Source organism: Lepidochelys olivacea (assembly GCF_965140295.1).
Source record: "Lepidochelys olivacea isolate rLepOli2 genome assembly, chromosome: 3".
In the NCBI taxonomy this organism is placed as follows: domain Eukaryota; kingdom Metazoa; phylum Chordata; order Testudines; family Cheloniidae; genus Lepidochelys; species Lepidochelys olivacea.
Genome location: NC_140413.1, coordinates 68,841,097 through 68,868,377, shown reverse-complemented (window position 1 = coordinate 68,868,377; position 27,281 = coordinate 68,841,097). Strand labels below are relative to the sequence as shown.

The window sequence follows — 27,281 nt, the reverse complement described above, 5'->3', positions numbered from 1 at the left end:
CCGTAAATGAAACCTGAGTTGACATTGAGTGGGTTCTGAGACAAGATAACTTGTCACTTTCTCTGTGGACCATGAAGCTCACCATGCCTCCTCTACTGTAAATCCCTTAAATGGTAAACTTATGCACAATGGGCAATGTGTAGGGCAGATGACCACATGGTGGATTAAACAAATCTTTAATTATCAGTAGGTGTAGCATATCACACTATTTTATAACAAGCTTTGCTGTGCTTCCTCTCTGCAAACACTGGGCGGAGCAATATTGCAGAGAACCGGTTACCATGGTAGAGGAGTAGATTTAAGTGTGCCTGAAATAATACACCTGGTGGAATTAAGTTGCACATCAATCATTGTTGTGTGAGACTAGCGAAACCATACTACAGTGCAATACTCTGCCGCTGAATAACAGAGTACCAATGGTGAAGTACATAACATTTGGGCGTTGGCACCCTATGTCTTTCCGTCCAGTTTTCTGAGCAGGTTGTTACACATTTTGACCTTAGTTGCTGTCTTTGTAAGATGGTCATGATATGTGAGAGTTTTGTTCATCATGACGCCTAGACAGACTGGGTGTGAATCATGCTTTATTCGCTGATCATTGAGAACTGTGTTCAGCTTTCTGCCTGCTTATGTGTGAAGTGGAAGACACTCGACACAGTCTTACTTCCACTTGGTGTTAGGCACCACTGACGACAGTAATCGGCCATACCTACATTCAGCACAGTCTCAAGTATGTCAGAGGAGTGTGTCGTCTGCATAAACAAACTTGCGAGACCCGTGATATGGTAGGTCATTCAAAATCTAAGTTGAATAACATTGGAGATAATACTGACCCTTGCAGGAGACTGTTCTTATGGTGGCTCCAAGCAAGTTCTGTCACCAGTATGCACACGGAAATGGTGATTGCTCAGAAACAGAGCCATTGCACATACTAGCCATCTTGGCATAGTTCTAGAGAATTTCACCAATTTTTTTTAGTGGATACTTATATAGACAGTGCCCTTTTAAATTACAGGGAATTTTTTCCTGAAGGAAGAAAGCTAATTTATTTTGATAGGTTTTGACCATAAAATAAGCCTCTTGAGGGGATTTCCTATCTGTAGGTGATGGTAAACAAGTTCAGAGTGTAGTGGAACCTTTCAGTGTCTTAAAGTAACTTCCCTCTGTGCGTGCATGCTTGTGTATTCACACAATTGCATCTAGCATTTGTCATTTATAGTCATTTTATTTTGCTGAATGTTTATCATCTTCATAACTGCGGAGCTCTAGGGCCTCACGCTGAGTAGTTCTGAGTTACCTCAATTCCCATTACTTAAATGGGAATTTTAGGTGCTTGGTGTCTCAGATTTGGACCCTTAGAGCAAGGTTTGGGAGATGGGGAATTCCTGTTTTTATCTTCACTGCTAACAATGGCTACACTCACATCTGCAGGGATTAAAAAGTTAATTCTGTCATTTGCAAAGTATCTAAGGGCTTGTCTATACTGCTGCACTACATCCGTATAGCTGCACTGATGCAGCTCTGCCACTGTAGTGTGTCTGGTGAAGATGCACTATGCCGACGGGAGAGAGCTCTCCCATCAGCATAATTATTCCACCTTAATGAGCTGCGGAAGTTGTGTTGGTGGGCGACCCTCTCCCACTGACATAGCACGGTGTAGACACCGCGTTAAGTCTATGTAAATTACGTTGCTCAGGGGGTGCCTTTTTCACACCCAAAAAGAAAAGGAGTACTAGTGGCACCTTAGAGACTAACCAATTTATTTGAGCATAAGCTTTCGTGAGCTATAGCTCACTTCATCGGATGCATTCTGTCATAAATATAAAGGGAAGGGTAAACCCCTTTGAAATCCCTCCTGGCCAGGGGAAAGCTCCTCTCACCTGTAAAGGGTTAAGAAGCTAAAGGTAACCTCGCTGGCACCTGACCAAAATGACCAATGAGGAGACAAGATACTTTCAAAAGCTGGGAGGAGGGAGAGAAACAAAGGGTCTGTGTCTGTCTGTAGTCGTCTTGGCCGGGGACAGAACAGGAATGGAGTCTTAGAACTTTTAGTAAGTAATCTAGCTAGGTATGTGTTAGATTATGATTTCTTTAAATGGCTGAGAAAAGAATTGTGCTGAATAGAATAACTATTTCTGTCTGTGTATCTTTTTTGTAACTTAAGGTTTTGCCTAGAGGGGTTCTCTATGTTTTTGAATCTAATTACCCTGTAAGATATCTACCATCCTGATTTTACAGGGGGGATTTCTTTATTTCTATTTACTTCTATTTTTTATTAAAAGTCTTCTTGTAAGAAACTGAATGCTTTTTCATTGTTCTCAGATCCAAGGGTTTGGGTCTGTGGTCACCTATGCAAATTGGTGAGGCTTTTTATCCAACATTTCCCAGGAAAGGGGGGGTGCAAGTGTTGGGAGGATTGTTCATTGTTCTTAAGATCCAAGGGTCTGGGTCTGTAGTCACCTAGGCAAATTGGTGAGGCTTTTTACCAAACCTTGTCCAGGAAGTGGGCTGCAAGGTTTTGGGAAGTATTTTGGGGGGAAGGACGTGTCCAAACAGCTCTTCCCCAGTAACCAGTATTAGTTTGGTGGTGGTAGCGGCCAGTCCAAGGATAACGGATGTAATATTTTGTACCTTGGGGAAGTTTTGACCTAAGCTGGTAAAGATAAGCTTAGGAGGTTTTTCATGCAGGTCCCCACATCTGTACCCTAGAGTTCAGAGTGGGGGAGGAACCTTGACACATTCAGTGGAAAATATAGTGAGGAGATTTATATACACACAGAACATGAAAAAATGGGTGTTATCATACAGACTGTAAGGAGAGTGATCACTTAAGATGAGCTATTACCAGCAGGAGAGCGGGGAAGTGTGTGAGGGGGAGAAAACCTTTTGTAGTTTTACTTTATGTTATGACACATCCATTCCCAGTCTCTATTCAAGCCGAAGTTAATTGTATCCAGTTTGCAAATTAATTCCAATTCAGCAGTCTCTCGTTGGAGTCTGTTTTTGAAGTCTTTTTGTTTTAATATTGCGACCTTTAGGTCTGAGATTGAGTGACCAGAGAGATTGAAGTGTTCTCCAACTGGTTTATGAATGTTATAATTCTTGACATCTGATTTGTGTCCATTTATTCTTTTACGTAGCGATTGTCCAGTTTGACCAACGTACATGGCAGAGGGGCATTGCTGGCACATGATGGCATATATCACATTGGTAGATGTGCAGGTGAATGAGCCTCTGATAGTGTGGCTGATGTGATTAGGCCCTATGATGGTGTCCCCTAAATAGATATGTGGACACAGTTGACAACGGGCTTTGTTGCAAGGATAGGTTCCTGGGTTAGTGGTTCTGTTGTGTGGTGTGCGGTTGCTGGTGAGTATTTGCTTCAGGTTGGGGGGCTGTCTGTAGGCAAGGACTGGCCTGTCTCACCCCTGAGCAATGTGACTTACATCAATTTAAGTGGTAGTGTAGACAAGCCGTAATTGTTTGAGGAAAAAGTGTGAGAGACTGGTGTATGTGAAGGAGGGTTAATTGCTGCACAATCAGCACAGTCATTTTGTTGTCTAATGGGCTAGTTTTTGGAACATTTAAATTTTGTTTTGTTTATCTTTATTACCATGTGTTCAATTGTTAATTTTATGTCTATGTTCCTAGAGAGAGACAAAAATTTGGGAAAGTGAAGATGACCTCCTGAGGTCCCTTCCAACCCTGATATTCTATGATTCTATGATCAATCTCTTTGAACTCATCCATTTCAACTTTAACCTATTCCGGAATTGTAAAATCTAGTTTAAAGGAAGTTTCATCTAGGGAAATGAACAAAACATTATTCTGTGTTCACATAGATAGCTGGGTTACATCTTGTTCTGGTTTTTCACTGAGGTTCATCTCAGTTCAAATAAGAGATAAAAATGAAATAAACAGAATAAAACGAAAAATCCATAGAAGAGAAACGTAGGTATTTTATGGTCAATTATGCCATTAGCTTTTCTTGTAAGATTTATATAGTACAGATATAAAGAGGTAATGAGTTCTAGATGGTAAAGAATAAGAACATTACAAAATCAATAGCAATATAGAACTACGTTAAGCAGCAACCATGGAACTCCACTTCCTTTGCCTGAAAGTGACTAGTCATGCTGTCAGGGCAAGGCACATTTTCATATTGCCAGTCTTACACTGCTATAACTATTTTGGCTTTAGTAGTTACTCCCGATTTACACCAGTGTAACTGGAAAATCCAGTGTCTCGGTCCAGCAGCATCAAAGTCCATTCTGGATCATTCATCTTAGATAACAGCTTGGAGCCATTGATTTCAGCCTCTTTGCTTATGATCAAGTGCCACAGTTTTTAGGACTGTACAGTAATTGGGAGGATGAAGGGAAAGAATGCAAATCAAGGTGAACAAAAACTGGTTTCTCCTGACTAAAGTGGTATGCCAAAAGAAAATGAACAGTGAATAAGTTAGTAGCTATTAGGTTCTGAATGCTGTAAATGTGGGTTCCAGTTGTGAAGTGACCATTTATCAAATATTAATGGGATTAATATTTAAATGAAGTTAGTTTGAAGAAATGTTTGTCACATTTTCATCTATGCTCAGTGGAATATCAACGAAAGCTAATAGTATGGTTATGAGATAAGACATTTAATGAGGTCTGAGGTATAAAGCTAAATTAAGGTGCAGAAGTAGAAGACATTTAAGACCAAAATTACAGAAATGAAGTCCAATATAAATATTGCATTGACTTTAAATTCACAGTAGAATTATTGGAAAAAGACAATTGAGCTCTACCTTTTAAAATATTAATAGAGTAAGTTCTACATACATGTTAACTTTCTAAACCTAGTTTGCAAGCAAATGTTAAAATCCCAAGTATGAAATATAATCTAACATTATTTAAATGAGCAAATATTAGCAGCATATTTGTGCATGTCGCTCAGTCAGATCTGACAGTGTACCTTAATATTTCAGAAACTGTTTTTGACTATAATCATCTTTTCCTTTCTGTTTAGTAGAGAACTATGCTGTATTTTTGAAAATACAACTTGGATAGTCTGGAAACAATACATCTTTTTCATCAGACAGAAAATGCTTTACAGTAAAATACTGTAACAATAAAATACTGCTAGTTTTATCTGTTTTTGTAGGTAAGTGTTATTGCTAACAAAATATGTCATTTCCCCATAGCATCTCAATATAGCATTAGCTCTCTAGTGACAAAAGCCAGCAAGCCATTACATTTGCATTAGCACACCAAAGTCAGTATGTCACAAGTGGTAAATTCTTACTGGTTCTGTGTCTGTATTTAAAATGTTAAAAAGAAATAATCAACACAAAGCTGGTCGACAGCATACACCTACAGGTTGAGACAATATTGTGCTTGCCCATCTGATTGGACTTTCATTATACTTTTTTATCCTTTTGTAAGGCGCAGTTGTGTACCTTCAGTTAAGAGTCACATTTTTAACATTCTCATCATTACTGAATATTCAAAACAAATCAATAAAAGCTTTGTCAAGAAGTCCACTAAAACACCAAGGAGATGAAAAGAATAGAAACCTTGGAAGTTTAGCAACGTCAAAATGTACTTGTATAAAGGCACAAGAAATTAATTTACTATCAGATAAATCAACTATTCATTATCAAGTAACAGAATTATCAAGAATTTTATTTTTATTTTCTTATCAAGACTTTCTTATAAAAATTCTTATCAATATCTTATCGTTATGTACATTTTGGCTTAGTTGTGAATATAAATGACTTTGGCATTGCCAAAAAACTAATTTTTTACATCTTTATAACCTTCAAAAGTTATTAGCTACAGGCTTGTTTCCTATGAGATAATTGTAGAACACATGGACTTCATTAACAACTGTATGAAAGATGGACCAAATGCTTACTGAACACATTAACAGGTCTCTCAATTTCATTATAGATTTATTGAACCAGACAGAAAGCCAGAGTCTAGTGATGACTGCAGCTCTTAGCTTGTTTGTGAGGTTTGAATCTGTAGTTTAGATACTGCAGCATTAAAAGCAAAATTTATTATTTTCCTTATTTTTGACATACCATTAGAATTTTGTGGGTTTTTAAATTGTTCCTTTCGTAGTCCAGCAATTCATGATTAATTACAAAGTGATAAACTAGATACCAGTAGTCCTGTGATTAACAGTCTGATCTAAAGCCCAATTAAGTCTTTAACTTAACTTTGGTTGGCTTTGGATGAAGCCCTTAGAGATGTATACAAAAGTGGCAGCCATTATGGGTATGTTTATGCTGCAATAAAACACTGGCAGCTGTCCTGTGTCTGCTGTCTTGGGCACACAGGGCTCGGACTGTAGGGTTATAAAATTGCAGTGTAGATGTTTGGGCTCAGGCTGAAGCCCAGACTCTGGGACCCTGCAGTCCCAGCAATTTTATAACCCTGCAGCCTGAAAGCCATGAGCCCAAGTCAGCTGACACCGGTGTTTTATTGCAGTGTAGAGATACCCTTTGTGTTCTGTTTATGTTCCACAGAGTGCCTAGTTTCTTCCTGTAACAAGGTAGGGCTTCCCCGCAGCTTGCTACGGACTCTCTGCTACATCCACAGTCTCTTCCGTGCAGTTCTATTGTTCAAACTTTGGTCAAATCAACAAAAACACAGTTCCTCAGCCCACCCTGGGCTACAGTTCCAAAGGTTCCCTTCCCCCCACTTTAATTCTCAGATTCTTTCTGTCTCCTCTCCCAGGGGACTCTGGCCCCTTTGCTGACTAGCTGTCAGCCTGACTCACCCAGACTCCCTCTCACCAGGTCTCCCTCTCTCTAAGCCCAGGTACCCTCTTTTAAAGCTCAGCTAGAGTCAGCTGACCAAGTCACAGGTGCACTGGTCCTGCACCCTCTTAAAGGGCCAATGTCACCCTGTGACACTGCCCTTTCCCCCTATTTTAAAAGGTCTTTCAGCATTCACAAATGAAAATTGTTTTGAAAGTGCTGGTGTTTACCAAGCTGTTTGTCTTTCAATCTGATTGTTCCTGGTAGTACTTATAAATCATATCTTAGTGAGTTTCCGTACAAATAAAAAGAGAGACAATTGATTTCTAGGATCAACTTATCTTAGTGTGTTTACTTTCAAAATACAGGCCCTGGAATTGGCTTTGGCTGAATCTTAGTTGGCTTGGAACTACACTTATCTTGAAATAATAAGTTAAAAAAAATTAAATTAACTTCTGTAGAATACTTTGGGCTATGGCAACCCAGTCATTTTGTCTAAACTGCTATGTACTGTAATCAGATGTTGAAGGGTGTGTGGTATTTCCCATGACCGTTGCAATTGTGGAAACCCCAGCGGCTGCTGTAGAAACAGCTCCCACTTTTAAAGTTAGCATAGTATAAAATAGGGATGTAAATACCCCCTTCTCTTCATCATTTTTTGAATAAGACAATATATATAATATATTCCAAAAGCTGCACCATATGAGACTGAAGTAAGGAAACTACACAGGAATAGGGCACAGTAGCAGTTTGAGCATGGCACTTGTCATTAACAAACTTAACTTGGGCTCATTTTCGGCATTATTCTTCCTTTTTCTTTGTACTTACAAAAAAGCACATATGGTAAAATCCTTAGATGGTTGTACAGAAATTCTGTAAACTGTGTAAATGAAAGGGAAATCATCCACAATATATATGACCTGACTTCCTAATTAATAAATCAATCCCAATCACTTTTTTGCCCACATCTGCAAATTGAGCATGCAGGCCTTCAACCTGAGTGGTCACAGTTAATTTGCAACCCAGCAATGTGTGTTAGTGGTTAAATATATTCCTTCCAATGTTCATTGCCTTGCATTTGTCAGTGCTGATTTTCATGTCATTGTGGTTCATCTAGCTTTGTTCGGTGCCTCTGAAGTTCCTTAGGGTCTTCCCAGTGTGGATTAACCTAATAATTTTGTTTAATCTCGAAGTTTTGTCACCTCACTGTCCTTCCCTTTTCCTGATTATTAATGAATATATTAAACAACATTGCTCCTGCCTACACTGTTAACTTTTGCCATGTGAAAAATCGATAATTTTCTCTTTTTGTTTTTTGTTTTTGTTTTTTGCTAGCTTCTAATTCATGCAGGTATTTAAATCTCATCCTCTGACTATGTAGGCCAACATTTTCAAAGCTGGGTGCCTAAAACTAGGCTCCTTAATCCAAACTAAGCACCCAAATATAGGTGGTCTGATCCTCAGCACCCACAAATCTTATTGAGATCAGTGGCAGGTGCAGGTACTAAAAATGTGAATTTAGGAGCCTAACTGAAAACAAGGTTGAAAATTTTGGCCTTAATAGCCTCATGTGAGGAGCTTTTGCCAAAGGTAGATTGGAGAAACATGATTTATCTAGGAAGCCTTCATGTTCATTTATGTTTCATATAGTTTTGTTTTTAATTAGCATCAAGAAAACTGGTTGAAATGATAAAATAAGATTCACTGGTCTATAATTCCACAGATCACCCAACTCTTTCTATAAAATTGGTACGTTTGCAATTCTGCAGATATTCAATAGAGTATCTGATTTTAATGAGATTACACATTTTTCTTCAGAGTTCAGCCACTTCATTCTGTAGCTCCTGTGAAACCCTTGAATGTATATCATATATATATAATACATAATGGATATCATATATCACACATAATAACCAATGCTGTTGAGTTGTTGCTCTTTTTGTTCCTGGATCATCTCTTCTGACAGCTCAATCTTTAACAGTGCCTCATCTTTACTATCTGATAAGACTAGATCTGTGGTATGTATCCTCCCAAAATCCTCAGTGATGCTGACTAATGCAAAGGAATAATTTAGCTTCTTTGTAATGCCCTTATTCTCCTTAATTGCTCCGTTTACTGCCTGGTTGCCTAGCTGACTCTCAAATTACCTTGCAGACTTCTTGGTTCTGTTATACTTAGTCTTTTTTGTATTTGTTTTTGTCTTTGACTCTTTGTTCCCTCTTTACAAACTTCCAGTTTAAATTTTACCTGCCATATAGTTTATGCTCCTTTCTATTGGCTTCATTGGTTTAGGATTCCATTTTATGAAGGGATTCCTGTTTTGTTTGGATTTCCATATATACTCGTTCATAAACCAATTTTTTGGGGCAAAAAAGTGATGCATCAAAGAGTGGGGGTCGGCTTCTCAACAGGTCTATACCAAAAGTTGATGATTTTAAGCTCTATTGAATTATTGAATTCAATATCTAATACATTGTCATTGTAGATCAGGGGTTGGCAAACTTTGGCTTCTCGCCCGTCAGGGTAAGCTGCTAGCGGGCTGGGACATTTCGTTTACCTGGAGTGTCTGCAGGCACGGAGCCCATAAGCTTCCAGTGGCTGCGGTTTGCCGTTCCCAGCCAATGGGAGCTGATGGGCTTCGTGCCTGTGGACACTCCAGGTAAACAAAACTTTCCAGCCCACCAGCGGCTTACCCTGATGGGCAGGGAGCCAAAGTTTGCCAACCCCTGAAATATATGAAAGGGTCATACAGTTTTTGCCATTTTTACCTATCCATCTTGGGGGGGATCAGTTTATAAACAAACAGGCTAATGAATGAGTATATACGGTACCTATCCATTTCATCATTCTATATTATTTTTTCTCCTTTGCCTTCTCTCTTTTTTGTTTTGGTGTGCATGCTCTGAGGCTTTATTTTGGGAAGCTTAAACCCCTATACTAATTCTAAGGATTTTAATTTCCTCACCTTTGACTTTAGGGTCTTTGATTAGCACGTGTGTGTGAGATAGTGTTTATCTTTTGGTTTTTATCAGCTTAACTAACTAGTAATTTTAAAATCATTATCTGATTATGATGCACTTCCTCTACAGTAGTAATTAATATCACAAAAGAAAGTGCTTCCCCTACAGAAGCTGAATTTAATTATATTGTGGTTACTCTTAGCTTACCCTTTCAGCCATTTTCTTTAAGTTTTTGAAGGACTAGTTATACAGACCAATCTGGATTGCTTGTTAAAATAGGGTTATTTGAACAACATGAGTTTTAATAGGAGCAAAGAATGTAGAGCACCTTTACAAGATGGGGGCTGTGTCCTTGAATGCAGTGACTCTGAAAAGGACTTGAATAGTGGTAGATGACCGACTGCATTTGAGCTTCCAGTGTAATGCTAGCTAAGAGGGTGAATATGATCCTTGGATGCATAATCAGAGGAATATTAGTTAACAGTAGGGAGATGGTATTATCTCTGTATACATCATTAATGAGACCATTACAGAAATACTGTCTAGTTCTGGGGGTCCATTTTTAAAAGTATGTTGACAAATAAGAAAGGCCTCAGAAAAGAGCTACAAGAATGATTTGCGGTCTGGAAAATCTGCCTTACAATGAGAGACTAAAGAAGCTGAATCTGCTTACCAAAAGGAAGGTTAACAGGCGACTTGATTGTGGTCTGTAAGTTCCTCGATGGAGAGATTTCGGATTGTAGAGGTGTCTTTAGTCTAACACACAAAGGCATAAACAAGATCCAGTGGCTAGAAGCTGAAGCTAGACAAGTTCAGACTGGAAATAACATACATGTTTTTAAGAGAGTGAGGGTAATTAACAGTTGTAACAAGTTACATCTGATGAAGTGAGCTGTAACTCACGAAAGCTTATGCTCAAATAAATTTGTTAGTCTCTAAGGTGCCACAAGTACTCATTGAACCAACTGTAAACCCTGTATATAGTGGAACCACTTCAAGCCACGGGGTAAGACAGCACCCCCCGGACTCCTAGTTCCAGCACCTCTGGGCAGGAGGTGAGCTCTAGATGAACATAAGGTCCCTTTTGGCCTTAAAAATCTATGAATATATGACTAAGTTAAGAATGGCCTGTTCTCTTGTATGTTCTGAACCACTGATGTCACTTCTTCACAAAGTCCGCTTATACTACTAGCAATCTTTCTCATTTTAGCTCACTCGAAGTTGCCCTCATGTTTGTCAGGTTGAATCTTAAAGACAGTGTATCTTTATTGCTGTGAATATTTTGATTTTTTAGGTCTTAAAGAATGATAATATCCAAGATCCTAAATGTAAGCTAATATGTAAGACTAAGAAAATAGGGGGTGAACAGTTAATGGAAACCCTTACATCTTATTGTCTACTCAGGTGAATGGTGCAAACTAGTATAGGAGAGAAACATCTTTTGAATAAACTGAGCCTGGACTTAATGCGGCTCCTTTGTGGAACAACACTTTTAAACATAATGATGCTCCTTCACCATGCAAAAATTTGAATGATTTTCTGAGGTGCATTGTAGAAGGGATGAAAACAACAAGATATTTGTATTGTTACATAGCCTCAAAATTGTAATAATGGCAAAAAAGGTGATAATGGTTTAATTCTTATACATACCATTGAGTAACGTTATCAACCAGTGCTATCAATGTCTGGTTTATGCTCGTGGCATAGAATATAAGGACGACTTGGGGCATTGGGGCAGCTGTCTGGTGTGGATATTGAGAATTGAAAGACCAAAATTAAGTCTTTCAAATAACTGACTCTTTTTTTTTTTTTTGGTGGTGGGGAACAGGAGCAGGTTTCTTGCATTCCTTGAAAGAGAATTATGACACTGCTATAGGTTAGAAATTTAAAATAGAAATTACCTTTTGTTCGTTTTCTCTCTCACACACACATATTGAACAGTGAAGAAAAAGGTTTAATTATTTTGTCATGTTGAATGTAACACCTCTTGTCAGCATTTTAAATAAAACACAGAGGAATATGATAGCTCAAGTAGGTAGATGTTACAACATAACTGTAGCCTGTTGATAAGTATAAGAAGGGTGCTGGATATTTCTGAGGAACGTTTTAGAACTATTACCCTTTTGAGATTGTCAGTATTACTCCTATGATGACTTGCATAAGGATAAAACGTGAATTCTTAATATCAAAGTATTAAGTAATAAAACAGGGGCTATATCGTTCAGACATTACAGCCACAGACTATTTGATACTTAAAGAAATGTTTATAGCTGTTTACAGGTTATTGTATATACAATAGTAGTCTTAGTTTTATGAAATGATGTCATTTGTTTTTTTGTTCTGGAAGAAGCTATGTCATTTGTGATATTACATTATATTTACTATTCTAGAGGAGGTGCACCATAATCAGCTAAAGATTTTAAAATGACCAGTTTTAGTTAATCTGATTAAAAAAATTTTTATTTTACTTTACTTTTACTACTTTACTTCACCTGTTGGCGAATATTGTATTTAAAAACATTTAAGCAATTCAAACTAAAAGTTTTTAAATATTGTATGTTAGATGAATCTGAGTAACAACTAAATAAATCTTCATTACCGATCATTTTCATGTACATTTCCCAAACCTTTGAGCCTTTCTAAATGTATGTCCAGATCTTCTGATGCTGGCGGTGTTGCTCTGGGCTGCAACTCTGTCAGATTCTGGCCACAGTCCAGGCCAACCACTCTGGTGCAAATGACAGCAGAAATAAACATTTTGCCCTTGGTACTGATGGTGTAGGGGGTATGACTAAAGCAAAGTCTGTATGCTCCTGTCATAGACTGTGTTCTTTTTTTTAACCTTGTGGCCATTACCATCTGGCATCAGTTAATTTAGCCCTTTAGGTGCTCTATATTTTAATAGGAAATCAGTACTGAACACAGCTGTCTGAAGACTGGGAGAAAGCACTGTCACCATTTCTGGGTAACTACCTCGCTCCATGTCAGAAGTGCCAAAACGAGTCTCAGATCTTCTCCCAGGGATGGGGTTTAAGGTGACACAGCTCCCTGCCTTACACTATGATATACTCAGCAAGCCAGTCTGCCGAAAGGCCAACAGCTGGGCTTTGATTTCTCTCCAAGGGCTATGAATGACATAGTGTCCACAGTTACAAGTTACCACACAGCCATTTCTAGGTGAGCACTTTTATTCTTAAGGTAAAAGTATTACAGAAAGAAAATATAAAAACAGTAAAAGTTTCTATACACCTTCTAAAAGCTTAACAGAAGTCACCCATCAGTCTTACGGGGACCTTCATAGTCCAAAGACTTTCCAACCCTTCTGCAAGAGCTGGGGCCTTCTGTGGACTTAAGGTCCTGTACATTTGCTGAATCAGAAAGAAGGCCCCAAATCAGTTTAAATGCAGTCTTTTATGTCAAAAGCCCTTTCTTTGTCTGTTGGTCTCTGGAAAACCCAATTTGAACTAGTATATTGAAGCTTCCCCAGGGGTTGGTATCTCTCTGCAACCTGGCCCCTGGAGTATGAGGTCACAACCTGAATGATTCAGCTTAATCACCCTCTGCTGTTTTTAGTTCCTGAAGGAGCTAAAAGCAACTCTCCCTGCCTGGAGTTGCATACAACCCCTGGCCCACAATGATCCATAAACCACAGAATCATAGAATATCAGGGTTGGAAGGGACCTCAGAAGGTCATCTAGTCAAACCCCCTGCTCAAAGCAGGACCAATCCCCAGTTAAATCATCCCAGCCAGGGCTTTGTCAAGCCGGGCCTTAAAAACCTCACAGGAAGGAGATTCCACCACCTCTCTAGGTAACCCATTCCAGTGCTTCACCACCCTCCCAGTGAAAAGGTTTTTCCTAATATCCAACCTAAACCTCCCCCACTGCAACTTGAGACCATTACTCCTTGTTCTATCATCTGGTACCACTGAGAACAGTCTAGATCCATCCTCTTTGGGACCCCCTTTCAGGTAGTTGAAAGCAGCTATCAAATCCCCCCTCATTCTTCTCTTCTGCAGACTAAATAATCCCAGTTCCCTCAGCCTCTCCCCATAAGTCATGTGCTCCAGCCCCCTAATAATTTTTGTTGCCCTCTGCTGGACTCTTTCCAATTTTTCCACATCCTTCTTGTAGTGTGGGGCCCAAAACTGGACACAGTACTCCAGATGAGGCCTCACCAATGTCAAATAGAGGGGAATGATCACGTCCCTCGATCTGCTGGCAATGCTCCTACTTATACATCCCAAAATGCCGTTAGCCTTCTTGGCAACAAAGGCACACTATTGACTCATATCCAGCTTCTTGTCCACTGTAACCCCTAGGTCCTTTTCTGCAGAACTGCTGCCTAGCCATTTGGTCCCTAGTATGTAGCAGTGCATGGGATTCTTCCGTCCTAAGTGCAGGACTCTGCACTTGTCCTTGTTGAACCTCATCAGATTTCTTTTGGCCCAATCCTCTAATTTGTCTAGATCCCTCTGTATCCTATCCCTACCTGCCACTGTATCTACCACTCCTCCCAATTTAGTGTCATCTGCAAACTTGCTGAGGGTGCAATCCACACCATCCTCCAGATCATTAATGAAGATATTGAACAAAACCGGCCCCAGGACTGACCTTGGGGCACTCTGCTTGATACCGGCTGCCAACTAGACATGGAGCTATTGATCACTACCCGTTGAGCCCGACGATCTAGCCAGCTTTCCATCCACCTTCTAGTCCATTCATCCAATCCATACTTTTTTAAACTTGCTGGCAAGAATACTGTGGGAGACCATATCAAAAGCTTTGCTAAAGTCAAAGCATAACATGTCCACTGCTTTCCCCTCATCCACAGAGCCAGTTATCTCATCATAGAGGGCAATTAGGTTTGTCAGGCATGACTTGCCCTTGGTGAATCCATGCTGACTGTTCCTGATCACTTTCCTCTCCTCAAAATGCTTCAAAATTGATTCCTTGAGGACCTGCTCCATGATTTTTCCAGGGACTGAAGTGATGCTGACTGGCCTGTAGTTCCCCGGATCCTCCTCCTTCCCGTTTTTAAAGATGGGCACTACATTAGCCTTTTTCCAGTCGTCCGGGACCTCCCCCGATCAGCTTGAGTTTTCAAACATAATGGCCAATGGCTCTGCAATCACATCAGCCAACTCCTTTAGCACCCTGAGATGCAGTGCATCCGGCCCAATGGACTTGTGCTCATCCAGCTTTTCTAAATAGTCCTGAACCACTTCTTTCTCCACAGAGGGCTGGTCACCTCCTCCCCATACTGTGCTGCCCAGTGCACTAGTCTGGGAGCTGACCTTATTTGTGAAGACGGGCAAAAAAAGCATTGAGTACATTAGCTTTTTTCACATCATCCATCACTAGGTTGCCTTCCCCATTCAGTAAGGGGCCTATGCTTTCCCTGACCACCTCCTTGTTGCTTACAGTAGAAACCCTTCTTATTACTTTTAACATCCCTAGCCAGCTGCGAGTCCAGTTGTGATTTGGCCTTCCTGATTTCACCCCTGCATGCCTGAGCAATATTTTTATACTCCTCCCTGGTCATTTGTCCAAGCTTCCACTTCTTGTAAGCTTCTTTTTTGTGTTTAAGATCAGCAAGGATTTCACTGTTAAGCCAAGCTGGTCACCTGCCATATTTACTATTCTTTCTACACATCGGGATGGTTTGTTCCTGCAACCTCAATAAGGATTATTTAAAATACAGCCAGCTTTCCTGGACTCCTTTCCCCCTCATGTTATTCTCCCAGGGGATCCTGCCCGTCAGTTCCCTGAAGGAGTCAAAGTCTGCTTTTCTGAAGTCCAGGGTCCGTATTCTGCTGCTCTCCTTTCTTCCTTGTTCAGGTCAGGATCCTGAACTCGACCATCTCATGGTCACTGCCTCCCAGGTTCCCATGTATAATCTTAATACAACATGCTCCCCCCAAAGATACTGCATGAGGTTGCAATATCTGTCACCAGTACCTCTCCACAACCCTCCATGAAGATCTAATTCATTTCAGTTTACAGTATGACCATTGAAAGCACAAGTTCCCAAAAGAGAGGTTTTAGATAGACATAATCTCAGCCACGATGTGCTCCAGTGGTTACTGTCCATGATGTCAGGATCTCTGGAAACTTCTCATTGGTCTGATGCATATCTTCCAACATTTTGAGTGGCTAAAGCAGGATGGGTGCTGCTCCTGGGGGAGAGGGAGTGCTGCCCCCTCCCCGAGGTGGGAGGCCCTCAGGAGTGTGGGATTGGATTGGGTGCTGCTTATGGGAAGGAGGGGAGTTGCAGAGTGAACCCACCCTGCCCTCGCCCTGCAGGGCTTGCTGGGCTCAGCACCCCACTCTTGGTGTTGTGACCTGGCTCTTGGTGCATGGGGTCACAACACCACTCAGATTTGTTCGGTCTCCCTGGTGTGGGGGTAGCTGGTCCAAATTAGAGTGAGTAGCACGGGACTCCATGATCTAAGTTGCAGGACTGCTCACTGAAATACCTGCCTGCCAAACTCCCTGCTGCGGAGGGTTAGGCCAAACCAGAATGGCGGTAGGACCCTGTGCAGCAGAAGCCAGGTCACAACACCCAAAGTGGGGAGCTGACCCTAGCCTGCACTGCGGGACAGAAGCTGCTTTTAACTGGGACAGGAGGTTTTGGAGACCAAAGCAGGACAGTGCTGCAAAACCCAGGACTATTGTGAAGCCTGGTGGTGGATGAACCTTGGATATGATGTGCTCCTCTAGAACAGATGTGCTGGACTACTTTCTAATGATCTAGATATGGAACTTAGCATTAGCATCAACAGATGAGAAAAATTTCCTGAGAATTACTTAACAGTTTAACTGGCTTTCGAATTGCCAATATACTTTTCTGGGAGCAAAATTCAACAGTTCTGATTTTTGTGGTTGGAGTGAATTAATAGGCTTCATATTGAACCATTAATCTCCACTTTCAGAAGGTGTGTAGATTAATATACTTGAAAAAGGTGGTGCTATGCATTTATAACTGTTTTCTGCTCAGTATAAATTTGTCATATTCACTGTATACTTACCATTTCAGTGAGTAGTTTGGTCTTAAACAAATTGGTTCAAATTTTGCTTTAAAACTGTGAATGTATTTCCTAGAACAATTTATAATTTAAGGCAGAATAGCTGTGCAATGTGCCATGTTTGATCTAATGTGCATCTTTTACATGCTTCACGTGCTAAATCCTTGATTACTTCCAACTAACATTTAAACAGTATTTTGATTCAGTACTTAGTGTTCAGATTGACACGGGCTCTGTACTGTTTGGTATGTATGTGATCAATAAGGAAAATGAACCCCTTCTCAAGGATTATTAATCAGTTTTTTGCCAGGCTGAGATTTAATTTAAAGCTAGATTCCTGTCAGTTTGAGTCCTTCACATCAACATTTTCAGTATTGAGAAGAGTGCAACTTGTTTTCAGGAGCAATATGTTTCAAGGTCTGAGTGATATCTGCGCCTTTCAAAATGTTTACAGAAATGTTAGTGGATCACTTGGAACTTTTAGCAGTTCCTTAGTGTTAACAGAACTGTTATGAAGTTACAAATTTTCTTTTTCGATAAGGGCCTGTACTAGTGTGGTTGTACTGCCATTGTTCTCTTGGATCTGCTTATGCAAGTTACTGTTGTCCTCAATAAGTGCGGTGCATGTCAGCAATAATTTTGAAATTTTTACCATTGCCACAAATTTATGACCAAGACAGTTAAGTTCCTCCTGGTTCATGTTCCTAGTAGCAAAGGTAGAAAGAGTAACTCCATCTTCAAGAAAAAGCCCATTGCCTCCAGTAAGGCAAAAGTCAAAGGTGTGTGTGTGTGTGTGTGTGTGTAAAATTCTCCACTTTTTCTTTTCATCCATTCCATTAGAATATTTCTTCATTCTCTTTTCTTCAGCACAGCTGATTTTACATTGGGTTGGTAATTTAGTGCAATTTTAATTTATATTAAGAGCTTGTTTTACATCCATGATGTGATGGATCTGAAGTGGCATACACCGTGTAAATGCATCTTTTCTTCAAGAATACAATGCCCTACATCGGACAAGCTAGCGTAGTCTTTCCACTGCTGGGAAATGTCATTTCCCAAAGGGGAATTTGGCCTGTGTAGCCTTCACCATAGGTGAGAAGTGAATAGGATCATGAGCTTAAAAATTCCTCAACCTGGAAGAGGCTTTTGTACCTGCTCAGAGCCCTCTGAAGCCTTTGGATTTCTCTGTTCAGGATCTGGCATAGAAGTCCTGATCTTTGGATCTTGACTCTAGGTTACTTTACATCTCAGTCCCATTACCTGTCTCTGTCTGAAGGGGGGAAATGGCGAGAGAGAAGGTTCCATGTGTTCTAGGGAAGGAATGTTTAATTAGAATCCTTGAAGCAGCCACATTGGCGTTGGTCCTTGAGATAGCTGACAATCAGATTTCGAAGTAGAAGGGAAGAATTCCTGTGACTGGAGGACTTTCAGACCAGTTTGGAGATTCTAAGAATTTTTCTATCTCTATATCAGTGAAATTTGAAAGAACATTTATTACCCAAGCCCCATTTGAGACTAACAGAAGAAATATGTGCTGAGTCAGCCTCACAAAGTTAATTAATGGCTGAGTCAAGTCTCTGAATAATCATAAGGCTTATGACACGACACATTTCTTACAAAAAACAGTTGATCACTGAAGTGTATGTGAATATACTTAGTTGGGACCCTCCTTCTAGATGAAGTCATGGTATCCTCTTGCACTGAGGATACCTCTCCGGGGCAGGGAACTCCAGTTATTAGGAAGAGAGAAGTATTAGTAATGGGCGATTCGATCATTAGAAACACAGATAGTTGGGTTTGCGATGACCAGGAAAACTGCATGGTGACTTGCCTGCCTGGTGCGAAGGTTGTAGATCTCTCGAGATATCTAGATAGACTTATATGTAGTGCTGGGGAAGAGGCGGTGGTCGTGGTACATGTAGGTACCAATGACATAGGGAAGGTCCTGGAGGCCAAATTTAGGCTGCTAGGTAAGAGACTGAAGTCCAGGACCTCCATGGTACCATTCTCTGAAATGCTTCCAGTTCCACACGCGGGGCCAGTTAGACAGGCTGGGTCTCAATGCGTGGATGAGACAATGGTGTAGAGAGGAGAGGTTTAGATTTATTAGGAACTGGGGGAACTTTTGGGAAAGGGGGAGCCTATACAGGAAGGATGGGCTCCACTTAAAGCAAAATGGAACCAGATTGCTGGCACTTAACATTAAAAAGGTTGTAGAGCAGCTTTTAAACTAAGGGCTGAGGGAAAACTGACAAGTGCGGAGGAGCATGTGGTTCAGACAGACACATCCCTTCGGGGAGGATCTATTAATAGAGATTCTCTTATGTCCTAGTAAGCAGGAGAGTATGGAAGATAAAATACAGGTAGGATCTGATGAGAAACAGTCAAATAAAAAAAAGTCTCATTCAATTACAGCATGTAATGATAGACAGCTAAAAAGTGACAAGTTTTTAAAGTGCTTATATACCAATACTAGAAGTCTAAATAATAAGATGGATGAACTAGAGTTCCTTGTATTAAATGAGGATATTGATATAATAGGCATCACAGAAACTTGGTGGAATGAGGATAATCCATGGGACACAGTAATACCAGGATACAAAATATATCGGAAGGACAGAACAGGTCATGCTGGTGGGGGAGTGGCACTATATGTGCAAGAAACCCTAGAATCAAATGAAGTGAAAATCTTAAATGAACCAAAGTATACCATGGAATCTCTATGAATCGTAATTCCATGCTCTAATAATAAGAATATAGCAGTAGGGATATATTACCGACCACCTAACCAGGATGGTGATAGTGACTGTGTAATGCTCAGGGAGATTAGAGAGGCTTTTAAAATAAAAAACTCAACAAAAAAAAATGGGGCATTTCAACTGCCCCCATATTGACTGGGTACATGTCACCTCAGGATGGGATGCAGAGAAATAAAGTTTCTTGACCCCTTAAATGACTGCTTCTTGGAGCAGCTAGTCGTGGAACACCCAAGAGGAGAGGCAATTCTTGATTTAGTCCTAAATGGAGCACAGGATCTGGTCCAAGAGGATCTGGTCCAATATAACTGAACCGCTTGGTAATAGTGACCATAATATAATTAAATTTAACATTCCTGTGATGGGGAAAACATCACAGTGGCCCAGTACTATAGCATTTAATTTCAGAAAGGGGAAGTACACAAAAATGAGGAAGTTAGTGAAACAGGAATTAAAAGGTACAGCACCAAAAGTGAAATCCCTGCAAGCTGCATGGAAACGTTTTAAAGACACCATAATAGAAGCTCAACTTAAATGTATAGCCCAAATTAAAAAACATAGTAAGAGAACCAAAAAAGAGCCACTGTGGCTAAACAACAAAATAAAAGAAGCAGTGAGGGGCAAAAAGGTATCCTTTAAAAAGTGAAAGTTAAATCCTAGTAAGGAAAATATAAAGGAGTGTAAACTCTGGCAAATGAAGTATAAAAATATAATTAGGAAGGCCAAAAAAGAATTTGAAAAACAGCTAGCCAAAGACTTAAAAAGTAATAGCAAAAAAAATGACATCAGAAGCAGGAAGCCTGCTAAACAACCAGTGAGGCCACTGGACAATCAAGATGCTAAAGGAGCACACAAGGACGATAAGGCCATTGCAGAAAAACTAAATGAATTCTTTGCATCATTCTTCACGTCTGAGAATGTGAGGGAGATTCCCAAACCTGAGCCATTCTTTTTAGGTGACAAATCTGAGGAACTGTCCCAGCTTGAGGTGTCATTAGAGGAGGTTTTGGAACAAATTGCTAAACTAAACATTAATAAGTTACCAGGACCAGATGGTATTCACCCAAAAGTTCTGAAGGAACTCAAATGTGAAATTGGAGAAATACTAACTGTAATCTGTAACCTATCATTTAAATCAGCTTCTGTACCAAATGGCTGGAAGATAACTAATGTAATGCCAATTTTAAAAAGGGCTCCAGAGGTGATCCCAGCAATTACAGGCTGATAAGCCTGACTTCAGTACCAGGCAAACTGATTGAAACTGTAATAAAGAACAAACTTGTCAGACACATAGATTAACATACTTTATTGGGGAAGAGTCAACATGGTTTTTGTAAAAGGAAATCATGCCTCACCAATCTACTAGAATTCTTTGAGGGGGTCAACAAGAATGTGGACAAGGGGGGGGTCCAGTGGATATAGTGTACTTAGATTTTCAGAAAGCCTTTGACCAGGTTCCTCGCCAAAGGCTCTTAAGCAAAGTAAGCAGTCATGGGAGAAGAAGGAAGGTTCTCTCATGGATTGGTAACTGGTTAAAAGATAGGAAACAATTTATTGTTTATTACCATTTATTCGTATGAAAGGATAGAAATAAATAGTCAGTTTTCAGAATGGAGAAAGATAAATAGTGGTGTCCCCCAGGGGTCTGTAATGGGAGCAGACCTATTCAACATATTCATAAATGATCTGGAAAAAGGGGTAAAGAATGAGGTAGCAAAATTTGCAGATGATACAAAACTACTCAAGATAATTAAGTCGCAAGCAGACTGCGAAGTACTACAAAAGGATCTCACAAAACTGGCTGACTGGGCAACAAAATGGGAGATGAAATTCAGTGTTGATAAATGCAAAGTAATGGACACTGGAAAACATAATCCCAACTATACATATAACATGATGGGGTCTAAATTAACTGTTACTACTCAAGAAAGAGATCTTGGAGTCATTGTGGATAGTTCTCTGCAAACATCCACTCAATGTACAGGGGCAGTCAAAAAAGTGAATAGAATGTTGGCAATCATAAAGAAAGGGATAGGTAATAAGATAATATAAAAATATCATATTGTCTCTATAAACATCAATGGACAGTACACCCACATCTTGAATACTGCATGCAGATGTGGGTCGCCCCATCTCAAAAAAGATATATTGGAAAAGTTTCAGAAAAGACAACAAAAATGATTAGGGCATGGAACAGCTGCCATATGAGGAGAGCTTAATAAGACTGGGACTTTTTAGCTTGGAAAAGAGACGACTAAGGGGGGATATGATCGAGGTCTATAAAATCATGACTGGTGTGGAGAAAGTAAACAAGGAAGTGTTATTTACTCCTTCTCATAACACAAGAACTAGGGGCTACCAAATGAAATTAATAGGCAGCAGGTTTAAAACAAGCAAAATGGAGTATTTCTTCACACAATGCACTGTGGAACTCTTTGCCAGAGGATGTTGTGAAGGCTAAGACTATAACAGGGTTAAAAAAAGAACTAGATAAATTCATGGAGGATAGGTCCATCAGTGGCTATTAGAAAGGATCAGCAGGGATGGTATCCCTTGCCTCTGTTTGCCAGAAGCTGGGAATGAGCGACAGGGGATGGGTCACTTGATGATTACCTGTTCTGTTCATTCTTTCTGGGGCCCCTGGCATTGTCCACTGTCGGAAGACAGGATGCTGGGTTAGATGGACCTTTGGTCTGACCCAGTATGGCCCTTCTTATGTTCTTAATAAATCTATCATTCTGGGTATTCCAGTGATCTTGCTCTGCAAATGATTTACCACTTGCAATATACTATATTATAAGTATTGCTACACTAGTAGATCTGTAGATGAAGATTTCAGCTTTCTACATGTCTTGACAGATGATACAGTACGGTAGGATAGTTAAGAAACGTTGGAGTTTAGTCATGTTGGAAGGACAGAGCAGTAGATGGAATGGCAGAACCTTCTGTTCATTTCGGCAAAGGAAAGGCAGCTGCTCCTCCAACAACTTTTGCTTCTTTCTTCTGCTCGCTGTTTCTCAGCAACTGTGATAACAGCAGTCCATGACTTATGATTTCACAAACAAACTATGGAGAAGTTTGGTACAAATTGGTGTGTATTAAAGAACTCATATTTGGTCAAATACTGAATAACTAGAAATACTATTTGGCCATAGCCAAATTAAAATCCAAAGACACAACAATAAATAATACAGTTGCATGTATTAAACTCAATCATGTCTTCCTGGAATATATATTTAGTAGTAAAAAATCATCCCTATTTAATGGCATTCCCTCACCAAAAAAAAAAAAAAATTGATTTGTCATCATCAATACATTGTGAGAATCACTATGGAGAGTAACTCTACTTTGAGTAAGATGATGTGCAGGACTTTCAGTTATTCCAATTTTCTATCAACACATTTTGATAAATTAATCTATCCTGAAGATAATTTTTAATAAATGATTAACTGATTTTTTTTAAAATATGAAGTGAAGTAATGCAGCCTGGAAAGGTTAAAGACCTTACTCTGAATAATGTTATGCTTATATAATTGTCCTATTCCGTTAGGTAAGTAAGTCTATGTGATATTAATATCTACCTCTCTTTAGCATAGTAGCTAATAATGACAAAACTATGGTTTGAAAATACAGATTACTAGAGTTAGGAATGAGACAAGTAGCCTCCCTTGAAAGAAAGTAGGTACTTCAGACTTGCAGTCTTTCACAGATTACTCTTGTAAGGGATAGTGTGGGAGAGAAATGACAGTGAGAGGGAGTGACTGGTAGCTATGGAAAGAGATCGGAGATGGCAGCTGGAAGATCTAAAATGAATGGACTCTAAGAAGGAGGAGAGATTAATATTTTATGGCTTGTGACTTCTTTTGTATATCACCAACAGTGTCCTAGGCCCTTTGCAGAAGGGTGTGCAGATAGTCAACTTGCCCTGGATAGCTCACAATAGTATACATATCAAGCAGAGCAAGGAAAAGCAGTTAAATGTTACAGTGCAGTCATGTCTTATTAATTCCACTGAAATGATAGATCTAGAAGGAAGAGAGTGGAGGCATGTTTATTTGGTTGGGAGAACTAATGAGCCATAATGATGGTTAAGGCTGCGTGTCTGTCATGGAAGTCACTGATTCTGACTTTCCGTGACATCTGCAGCGGCCGGTGCGGCTGGCTTAGGGGCTGCCCAAGCCGGGCAGCCCCATGGCCAGCAGCAGTTGGGGTTTAGGAGCGGGCTCAGGGTGGGTTAAGGGGTTGCAGTGTGGGGCAGTGCTTGCCTGGGGGGCTCCCCGGCTCCCATCGGCATGTCCCTGCAGTTCCTAGGTGAAGGGGCCAGGAGGCTCCGTGTGCTGCCTGCAGCTGCAGTTGCCACCCCCCACAGCTCACATTGACTGTGGTTCCCGGCCTGTGGGCATTGCGGAGCCAGCACTTGTGACAGGAGCAGCATGTGGAGCCCTCCTGGCCGCCCCTCCCCCTAGGAGCTGCAGAAACATGTCGGTCTGAGCCAGGTAGGGAGCCTGCCAGCCCCTCCCAACCTTCCCCCTCCTGCAAGGGTCCCAGGCTGCACGCTGCTGCCCTCTCCCACCAGTGCCAGTGGGGGTCCTGGGCCACCCCTTTCTCCCCCAGCACCCGCGGTGCCCCTGGACACCCCGCACACACGCACGCACACACACACTCCCCCAAGCACCTGTGGACCCCCAGCTCAAGTTTTAGTTAGGGGTATATAGTAAAAGTCATGGACAGGTCACGGGCTGTGAATTTTTGTTTACTGTCCATGAGCTATCCATGACTTTTACTAAAAATACCCATGACTAAAACATAGCCTTGATGATGGTTATTCGTCTTATCCCTGATGATATAAGAGAAGATTACATTATAAAGAAATAGAAATGCTAAATACAGACAGGAACTTCTGACTAAATGCCATAGGTCTCTTACATGTAAATCACATAGATGAGTCCTAGTTTAAATGCAAAGAGCATCATATAGTAGTAGGTAACAAGGTAGTTCTTCCCACACACTCAGACCCCCAACCCACTGCCTGACTTTATTTTAAAATACAGTAAACTGGTGAATTCTACCATATCACTGAATACTTAACATACTATAGTTTTCATTATACCCTGTAAGTTGCATCTTACAGTTCAGTCAAGTAGGTACACTATCTCTTAGGCAACTCATCTGTGCGTATTGTTCCTGGATAGAAAAGCAGCATACAAAGGTAGCAGTCATGGTTTTCTTTAATTTTTATGCAGCACAGTCTTCCGCTGGTAGAAAAATGTTCCTAATTGGATCTATCTGAGGAAAAAATGGGGTGACTGATCATGACTTGTTCACATTGTGTTTAAAGAAATAAACAACCCATAACAAAACAGAAAAAGCAGTACAGCTAACAGAATCACTAGTCTTAAAATAATCTGAAAAATTTGAGGGTGCAAAAAAGATGTTTCTATCTATATATCTATCTATCTAACATTTTAGATTATTCTTATGCTGTTTCATCTCAGTTTAAGAATTTCCATGTGAAAACACCTTTCTAGGAGAATGTTATCTTTTTATTAGCCAGAAAGACCTGACAAGTATGTTAATTTATATTTTCTTTCTCAGTTCTTTGTCCTGTGCAATTGTTTGAATACAGTGGGATAGCAAATCAGATGTAAAATGAAATGGTGACTACTCTATTTGTTGCATCTAACTATTGTATTTTGTCATACATTTTGCCAAATACTTCAGTTAAAAGAATATACTTAACTACAACTACCCCAGAAGTAAACAGTGATAAAGTAGAAAATGCTGAATTTTAACTTAAAAATAAAACCTAATAAAGCATAATTAAACTGCTCTTTAATTTGCTTTAGAAATACAAGCCTGGTCGATGTGATGATATTTTGAAATGGAAGCCACCCAGTCTGAATTCTGTTGATTTTCGTCTAAAGATAACAAGAATTGGTGGAGAAGGGTATGTAATCTCTTCCCTTCCTTACCCTTTTTAAATATAATCTAAAATATTCACTTGAATGGTCCTTAGCAGCAAAAATTTCTCTGGTATTATTTCTTGATCTTTTCTAGATTTACCTCCCCTTCTCCCACACACACAGCCTACTTCACTTTCTGTAGCATTTGTCCATTAGAAGCATAGCCAGTTGTTTCTTTGACTTGTGGTTGGTACTGTACCAAGAAGCTGTACTACAGATGTATATAATGTAGCTCTTGTCAAACTTATAACTGAATTTCCCTAATTTGTTATTGTGAAAGAAGACACATTACATTCAACAGCATCTCTTGTGCTTTTAAAAATTAAATTTGCTGTATGTTAAATTATTATCTATCCACAATTGCACAAATGATGTAACAATGAAGATTTATTCAAGACCTTACTTTAATGTAGCTCTTTGACTTATTAGTTATTCTTTAATATCCACCAAAAACCCATCAAGGAAGGTAAGGTTTCATAGCCCAAGACATTTAAATGTTCTTTAGATTACGTCACATCTACATATTTCTCTGTGTGGTGCATCTGCTGCTTGTAAATTGCATAAATATATTAAGCAAGGGCAGTTCCCATGTGTGATTGTACTGGGGTTTAAGTCATTAAGTTACGTTTTCCATGGAAGAGGTTTTGTTTAAAATCAAGTTAATTGATTTTCAGGTTGTTTAATATTTTAATATCTGGGTCTTATTCCTGCTGACAGTTTGATATAGTTACTTTTAGCTTTTCTCTTCATTCCTCTAGTAACTATGAAGTATGTAGTTTTTGAGTTAATTCATAAATTGCTCATTATTCCAGTGAACAGAATTGAATAATAGAAATAATAGTACATCTAACTCTTTAAAATACTTGCAGGTCTTGTTAATATATAGAGATTGTGGTAGATTGTGAGTTTCTCTCATCCTAAGGACATGGAGAATTATCTGAAAATATATAGAACTACTAACTTGTGGGTATGGCACAAAGCCAAAAAATACCTGTTTGGATTTCAACAGAAAATGTGTATTTAATACCCAATAGAAAAACTGTTACTGTAGGGAATATATTAGAATGTTTGTTTTTAAGTTTAGCTTTTGAGAGGCAGATGTTTCCAGTTTAAAAAAAACAACACATTCTTATGTTCACTTTGCTTTCTTAAGAAAGGATATTGATAGTAATCACATTATAACTGCTCAACTGGACAATTTTCCATAATAAAAATTAAGCTATATTAGCCAAACAAGGTATTTAATTGCAGGGTAGTTTTTTGTGGTTTCTGCTGAAGCTTTAAAATGTTACAGTGATGAGCCATGATATCCAAACAAAAAAAGTTCTATCGTTTCATTTTAAGTGAAGTATGCATTTGATAAGATGATACTGATTTCACACAGAAATAATAAGCAGAGACAAGATGCTGATTATAATTTATTCAATTTGGTAGATTTATGTTACTATTAGATTAGACAAGGAAAATGTTATAAACAAGAACAATTTCTAGAAACTTGCCTAGAATCTGTTGGAGGTAGGATACTTGACTACATAAATCATTGGTCTGTTCTCATATGGAAAGTCCTATTTTCAAAAACTGAAAACATTTATTATATTCCAGCTACATTATATGTTTGGTGCCCAAAATACAGAAGTGACTTCTAAATTTGTGTGCAAATGGTTACTTGTATGCAGGCTTGGCGGAATTGTAATTGTATTTATTTCTAATTTTGACAGATAATATCAAAGTTATTTTTAAGCTTTTTTTTCCAGTTTTTATCTATTTAAATTTTCACAATTGCTGACAATAAATGCTGAGATTCAAGAAGTTAAAGCTTTAGAACCA

The 27,281-nt window shown here is 39.5% G+C and overlaps 1 protein-coding gene across 3 annotated transcripts in view; it reads left to right on the top strand.

Moving 5' to 3' along the window:
- Nucleotides 1-27,281, top strand: part of RNGTT (RNA guanylyltransferase and 5'-phosphatase) — a 444,976-nt gene that overhangs the window by 298,049 nt on the left and 119,646 nt on the right. For all 3 annotated transcript variants that reach the window (XM_084622100.1, XM_084622102.1, XM_084622101.1), the window contains one exon: nucleotides 25,338-25,438. In XM_084622100.1, the coding sequence (XP_084478226.1) occupies nucleotides 25,338-25,438 (101 nt within the window). The remainder of the gene's footprint in view (nucleotides 1-25,337; nucleotides 25,439-27,281) is intronic.